The sequence below is a fragment of the Fulmarus glacialis genome, unplaced genomic scaffold (genome assembly GCF_000690835.1).
Source record: "Fulmarus glacialis isolate BGI_N327 unplaced genomic scaffold, ASM69083v1 scaffold10477, whole genome shotgun sequence".
NCBI classification, from domain to species: domain Eukaryota; kingdom Metazoa; phylum Chordata; class Aves; order Procellariiformes; family Procellariidae; genus Fulmarus; species Fulmarus glacialis.
The window spans coordinates 45,856-53,702 of NW_009221366.1; the positions used below are offsets into that span (position 1 = coordinate 45,856).

At 47.7% G+C, this 7,847-nt stretch overlaps 1 protein-coding gene across 1 annotated transcript in view; it reads left to right on the top strand.

The window, feature by feature from the left end:
• The window catches only part of IL13RA2 (interleukin 13 receptor, alpha 2), an 11,683-nt gene extending 7,038 nt beyond the window's left edge, over positions 1–4,645 (top strand). The window contains exons 5-8 of the mRNA XM_009581088.1: positions 1,406–1,590; positions 2,716–2,873; positions 3,731–3,875; positions 4,539–4,645. Coding sequence (XP_009579383.1) covers positions 1,406–1,590; positions 2,716–2,873; positions 3,731–3,875; positions 4,539–4,645 — 595 coding nt within the window. The remainder of the gene's footprint in view (positions 1–1,405; positions 1,591–2,715; positions 2,874–3,730; positions 3,876–4,538) is intronic.
• The last annotated feature ends 3,202 nt before the right edge of the window (positions 4,646–7,847 follow it).

Below are 7,847 nucleotides of genomic sequence, written 5' to 3' on the forward strand. Positions count from 1 at the left end.
AGGTTACCAAGCTCAGTGAACCCTATACAAAGAGCAGGGCTTCTTGGCAACTAACAGTTTTACTCTTCAAATATATTTTCGTAGCCTTAGCACATCTCATACAAGCAAACATGCTGCCAAAAGGTAGTAATGATGCATGTTTCTCAGTTGTTTCTTTTATACTGCTGCCTAATGATTCTGTTCTGCAAGAAAAACAAAGCTAGACTTAGTGGTTTTGGACAAAGTAAATGCTGTATTTGTGTTTCAATTCCTATGATACTATGGTAAATATGACTAGTTAGGAAATCATCAGGTTTCATGCTTTTGGGCTACATGTAGAAAACCGTAGCTGCTTTTTAAAAACAGTTTCCACGTAGCTCTTGGAAGTAGTTTTCAAAGCAGAAACACTGACTTAAAACCAGTTTGCTAACTACAAAGATCTGCTTGAAGGAAACCATGGAAATTCATGATTCGCTCCTAAAAAAAAAACCACAAAAAACCCAACAAACCCACCCTTATTTAACTGCCTGTAACAAAATGAAGCATTTGGCTCTGGGTCCCATTGTGTGATGAGAGTGCGTGGGAACACAGCCATGGTATCCTTTGATCCCTGTGAGTTAATTTTTATAGCACTACCACATGAAGTTTTTCCCCCAAACATAATGTGCTGTGCAGGGAGACTTTCATTAGGTATAGAGTACAGGGGCTGGATTCAGCCCTGCCTCAAGGGCACTAATCCAGCAGGAGTCTTAAAAGGTAATATAAAATACTACTTAGTATTTCCAGGATGGGGCCAGCAGCTGAGCTTTGGGGAGTGGCCCCCATAGACAGGAGGCAGTTTGACAGGACAGGGTTAGTACATTAGTTAATAACCGGCAAATCCCTTCTTCGCTCCCACCCATGGGTTTCCACTGCATGCCCTACCTGCAATCAGCCATAGCAGCTTGTTAACACTCATTACATTCATGGCACCTGTCACCTGCCACAAACCGCTGCATTTTGGCTTGGGAGGGGACCTTTCTGCAACTCCAGAGTTGGTGGCTGATGGTGCCGCAGGTGCCCTGTGGGAGGATGGGTGTTACCGTGAGTAGGGGACAGATCCTGCCCTGGCTCCACTCACACAGTGACACCTTGTGCTCCAGGAAAGGGCTTGGGGAGAGGCTGACACAGCCTACAAGCCAACCTGAGAAGCCATCTGTGCATGTTTGTTAGTTTGGTTTTTTTCTCCTCCCCACACTTTTCCCATAGCAGGAGTCCAGGTAACTGATGCATAACACTGTGCTTTGGATCACTTGTGAAAGGCAAAGGGTGGATATAGGCCATACTCAAGGCTTAGGTCCAATCTTAAAAAAAAAGGCCTTACCCAAGTAGTAACTGCCATTGCTTTGGTTATTTTTCTCTTTCTGTTTTCCTAATACACTGCTAGGTACGAGGGGCTGGACCACGCAGCGCAGTGTGATGACTATATTCAGGATCACGGTATAAACATCGGCTGCATGTTGCAAAATCTGAGCCAGGCAGAATATAAGGATCTGAGCATTTGTGTCAATGGTTCGGCGGCAGCCACTCTGCTACGGCCGTTGTACATCACCCTTCGCCTTCACAACCTAGGTAACACTGGCAGGAAAGCAGCAGGGCTCTGGGGACCCGCACGGCCACCAAGCGCCCAAGGCTCACGTCTTGCACGAGGGGGCTCAAATAAATGTGTGCTCTTGTAGATGGGTGGCTGTAATGTGTCTGGGTGGATTTCACCCTGGGGAAGGGGCCGTGGCATGTGCCACCCAGGGCTTTATTTTCCAGCAGTGTTTGCAGGCGAGCAACACCACTCAGCGCCCACCCTGGAGGGTCAGTGGGGGCCTCCGAGTGCTGCGCTCGGCAGCGGGACAACTGGGGACGTAAATGGTCTGCTGGGCACATGGCAGAGCAGCTATGGGTTTCTTGGCTCTAGCAGCACCGCCACAGAGCTGGCTTCATTTACTCCTGCTGGAATTGAAACTGCTGCGCCACTCCTGCAAGCACAGGAGAGATCTTTGGGCTTTGCCGTTCAAACCAAGCTGAGGCTGGGGAGAATTGAGTGCAAGGCGTGATGGGGTCCGCCAGAGCAAAGCTGGATTTCAAACCCATCAGAGAAAGGGAAAGGAAGCAAAGAACAGCATGATGTATAACCCAATGCATGTACTTGCTCTTTATTAGGGGTGCTTACCATGCTGATGCATTTACTCACATATAAATGTCAGGGGGATAGTCCTCCAGTTAAGCCACTGGGCTAATAAGAGGGATTTCTGGATTCAATTAGTGCTGCCATGTGCTTCATGTGTGGCTTTGGGCATCTGACATAAACCAGAGCCTCTCCTGGGATGCAGAGAATGTCAGGCCAACACTGCTGCGGTGTTTCACTGCAGGGGCCGAGGCTGCCCTTGCAGCACAGGGAGGGCTGGCCGGCCGCACTGCGAGGGGAAAGTGCCGAGCACAACGCTCACACCTCAGCGTTTCAAAACCCCTGCACCACAGCCCAGAGCAAGGACCTTGCCCAGCCCATGTGTCCAGTTAAAATAAACAACCCACCCTCCAGCCTCGGTGATATCCTGCAGCATTGTGGCTGACAGCAACGGGAGCTCAGAAATCCCATCAACGGGGAAAATGGGCAGAGGTCGGCAGCGATTAACTGAATCCTTTCCCACCAGGAGCTGTTTGATCGCACCTTATAGCCTTCTCTCCTTTTGTTCCCCCCATCAGCAAAGCCCTCGCCCCCAAAGCAGCTGGTGGTTTCCATGTCTGCATCTGAGGAGCTCCACGCGGCGTGGAGCCCGCCGGGTGGTGAAACGCCGCCCCAGTGCCTGGAGTACGAGGTTCAGCTGGCAGAAGATCAGGGGGAGGCCAAGGCTGCCTGGGCGGTAGGGACGACACGCACCGTGCCGCAGGGAGGGGAAGGGGTGGGGGAGCCCTGCCTGATGGCTGGCAGTGGGGAGGCACGCCGGAAAATTTGGGTTCACACCAAGTTGTGAACGGCGTGTTAGCTATCCTGTGCGTGGACTGTGCAGAGACTTTAGCTGGTGCTGCCGGTGGAAAACGCTGACCAGCTGCTCCATTGCACGTGTTCCTGCTTAACACCCTGACCTCTAGCCACAGCATTTGCTTTAGCAGTTACAGATCCCAGTGCGAGTCTCTGAGCGATCGCTTTCTCTGGCCTCCTGCCTGTTATCTCAGAAAGCTGTCATCACAGAAATTTAAAGGTTGTTGTGGTTTGTTTTCCTGAATATGGTGCCACAACTTGGTCCAATGAAACTATAATTCTAATCTCTCCAAAGAAGTGGCCTGGGACACAACAGGTCTTTCATGCATGGTGCTTTTTCCTTGTGCATTATCCAGGTGCAGTTTTGATAGCAAAAATGGCAAGAACTAATTAATCATAGAGGACATCTGAAGGACATTTTTTCTTTAATTGCCATACTCTACACATAAGTCTTCTTAGCTAATTTAATGACAGAGTCCATAAATTAACAGGCATAAAAGGCAACATACATGATGGCATCCCCCAGAATGTATGTATTTTCAGTAGATTCATCCCCATAATCATCTTATTGGCATTAGCTGGTCCAAAATTATTATGAAATCATTTAAAACTGCCAAAACATAATCCAAGGGTTTGCAGAGCCTGGAGAGTATGTTCAGAAACATCAGGCCATGCCAGAGAGCCACTGGTGGTGGCACGTAATTCCTTGACATTTGTTCTCTCTGTTTTGTTTCTCAGTCTGTGTCAACCCAAATGGAGACCGCTTTAACAATTTCCAGAGCAAATCAAAGCCGCATTTCATGTGTCCGTGTCAGAGGGAGGACAAATATTTTCTGTGCTGACCACGGCTTTTGGAGTGAATGGACGCAGGAGTGTTTCTCTGGTATGGAACTCAAAGTAACCAGCATTTCTTTTACATCCTTTATAAAGCCTGTTTGGGACCAAGCGCTGATGGCTGCCATAGGCATCTGCTGGTGTCCAGCACTGGAGGTGGGATCCTGGTTTGGTTACGCCCTCAACCTACTCCAGCACAGCCATTCCTACAGCTTTGCATCTCCAGTGCACCTAGCAGGCAAGCCCCAAAATATTAACGCTTCTGCACCTGCACCTTTCTCTACTGCACGGGGACAGCTGCGATGAAGGATTGACTGCTTTGCAAGAGAGGGCACGTGGTACTCAGAGTCTCTCCGCAGGGCATCCTCCTGGCTGCCCTGCACCATGGGTGAGCTCCTTTGCACTCCATAGGCTTTATAGGACTGTCCCTGTGTGCACTGGTTCTGCTGCAAGATGCTGAAGGCAGGGAAGAGGCACATAGCAGTGGCTACATATATGTGCAGGATATATGTTACCCTGAAGGAGTATGTTACCCTATACAGTAACATATACCTAGCATAGCTGAAATAAATAAATAAATAAATAAACAAATAAATGTGGGGTAACAAACCTGGACACACTGAGTTTGCATCTAAGCCCAAGCTTTGTAAGAGGTAATATGATCCGTTCTGGAAGCTAGCATTTTCTTATCTGCTGTCGTTTATCTTTGCAGTGTCCAGAAAAGAGGACAAGCAGCTATTTATCCTTATTCCAGTCATTCTGAGTTTGTCAAGTAGTCTCATAATATTTATGTTGATCAGCCAGTGCAAGAAAAGGTAAGCACCAAGGCGGCCTGTCCATGCAATGTGCTTTTATGTGGGTGTCTTAGACTACAGTTATAAATGAAACAACATATTAAATACTAAGAGCCAAACATTAATTGATGCTCTAAGACTGGAAACCAAACAAGAGTTTATTTTCAGGAAACAACCATGTAAGTGTGGCTGTTTCTGATATGACATGCCTCACAACCCATAAACTCACAGCAGAGACCCAAATCTGCTCACACGAGCCCAGACTGCTTCTGTTAAATGCAGCAAAGTTACTTGCATGCACAGCAGCATAAATAAAGCCATTATCTTGCCCCAAACCACTCAGGCAGCAGAGAGTTGTACTGGTTGTGTTAAAGAAGTGCCATTTTTATGGGCTAAGGCCTCATTCTCTTAGTGCTCCCGTCCCAGTTTGTATTCATGTCAATGATGGCACGTGGGGAAAGCAGATGCAGTGGATGAATTTGCCCATATCCAAATTATTGGTACTGATGACATTTTCTTCAGGTCTGAAGGACCACTTAGAGAGAACTGATCCCCTGGTACTGATAACTATTATATTTTCCTTATGGCCATAGAGTGTAAGCAAGTGGGTAGCTTTTCTAATATGCCTTTTAAGGCATCACTGATGAGGGAGAACTGGCCATAGAAATATCTTCATGTTGTCCTCAGAGATGAACTAACACCTATTTGGTTGTTGAATGCATGGAGTCTGAGACACACACTCCTTCATCTTTGTTTTGTATCTGCCTTTCAAATGTTTTGGTTCGTGAATTTTGAACTAAGTATAGATGCTAGCAAGAAAACAGTGGAAAGCAAATGCTTCCCACATTGCCACTGGGATGTGGTGATGTGTGACGGGGATGCTGTAGGATGTCCCCAGCTGTCTCTTGGTACTGGGAATAATAGTCTGTACCCATTTCAGATCCTCAGCAAAAAAACATCGGTGGGATGCTAACTCTGCTTGTGACTGCTGTACTGCTTGTGTTTGATGGATTGCTCTTAGAACATCATCCCAAGGACAGCCGAGAAGCCCTGAGCTTTCTATAGCCCACGTGGGTCTTCCCTGCCTGCTGCCATTTGTGAGGCTGGTTGTTGCAATTCAAGTCCTCAACGGGCCCAGGAAAACATTGGAGGAGTATTAAAATGACTCTGGAGCAAGCTGTTTCTGATAACAGGACACGGGAGAAAAAGAAGGTAGTGGAAACTGCCACGAATAAAGATAACACATTGCTATGTGTGTTTGTCTTTTTTTTAAGGACTCTAGAAATCTGTCAACACTGAAGGGCAGCACCTCACACAGTGCTAGGTACAAATGCCTGCATCTAGCCACTGTACCCCACCTGGCTCTCACCACGTCTTCCTAGTCCCCAAATACTCAGCCTGCTGAGAGCATCTAAATGCTAATGTGAGCTCCTTGAGCTATTTATTTCATTAACTGATATGCCTTATCTGTTGCAAAGCTGAAGTGGGGAGGCCTCGAGAGAAACTTTTGCTGTAAAAAGGCATGATCATAGCTACTGCAAAGGACAGATGCTTCAGAGGAGAAGTGAGGGTTACTCTGGCAAAGGCAGTGTGGGAACTTCTCTAGGAAGTGGGCACTGGTACCCGAATTCAATGAAGCACCCAAGATGTTTCTCAACACCATGTATTCAGCTGATGAAATTGCTGACTGATTTTTAAGGAACCATTCCCTATGATGGTGATAAAAAAAATTAAAAAAACCTATCAGCACTAGGTGAGACACTCCAAGTCCATTCTGGGTTTTTTTGGTCAAAGAACTAACCACTAAAACCCAGAGGTTTAGTGTGCTTTTGTTTCATCTGAACAACCCAGAAAACATATTTTCTTGCAGGGGCATTTAGTCAAAATGGGAATTTCTAGTGAACAGTGGAAACTCAGAGAGGAAATCAAGTTTGCGTCAATCAGCTATGTAAAGAGCCATGCTAATCCAATCAGGCACAAAACAACGCAGCAAGTGCTGTCTTACACATCCAACTGCGAAATTATTCAATTGCTATCAGCTGCTTCCACTGCTAAATGGGCACCAACCCAATGTTATTTGGGGAGCAACCAAAGGAGGAAAGCACCAGAAAAAAATTGTTTATGCACAGACTGGAGCAGAAATGAAGTTTCCTGTCTGTTGTTATTTTGATGAGACACAACCTCTGCCTCTACCGTCTCCTGGGGCTTCTGGCCAGCCAGCCAGGAAGTACCTGTGAGCAATGGGCATTGAAATACTGTGTTTTACCTTGATGAAGGTAGCACATGAGAATTGGAGAAGGGAGCTGGACTTGCAAGGCACTGACTGATCTAACAGAGAAGGTGAAAGGAACCACAAGAGAGGGAAGGAAGCAGGAATAAAGCTGGCTTGGCCCAGAAGCAGCCCCCAGCCCCAGCTCAGGAAGACCTGGCTTGCAGGTATCTCCAAAACATGTTCATCAGAGCAATTCAAGGGAATGCACGGTTCATACAACAGGCCAGATGCAGGAGCCTCAGGACAGCATTTCCTCCTCTGTGCGATGGGAGAGAGCAGCTCTTTGCTTGGTGCTCTCCCACCAGCTGCAGAGTCCCCCTCCTTCCCTCTCTGGTCTCCAGCAGGATTTTTGCAGCAACAAGGGGCACAGCCTGACACCACGGCTGCCCCTGGCCGGCACAGCACAAATATTTTGCTCTGACTTGCTCTGGAGGCTGGCTGCCTGCACCTCCCTGCAGAGCGATGGGCCATCAGGGCAGGGCAATCTCTGGGAGGACCAAGCCTGGATCTCCTGCTCTGCATGACCAGGATGAGCAGAGGTGCTCAGCCAAGCTCGTTCTAGGGTTTTCGGGTACTTTCAGGAACTAGAGGACTTTGGCACATGCAGAACTGGGTAGCATTTGGGTTATGGGTTTTCAGAACTGCCACCAGGGCACTAATAATAGTTGAAACCAGAAAAAGCACTAGGGAAAACTATTGGAAAGAGTCCCCCTGAGATTTGCCATTACTGGAAATAATTCCTGGTAGGCCTCTTACGTTCTGCCACCTTCTTAAACGGTTTAAACATCTACTAAAAACACGAGTGAACTTCCCCCAGGGGAAAAGCGAGGCAGGCAGCTAAAGCCCACCCTGCTGCCCTGGGTACATCTGATGCGATCTCACCCACTTCACCACGCGGGAACGCCGGGCACGGGCATTTGGAGTGGGCCAAATGGTGCGGCAACCCCGACCTGCT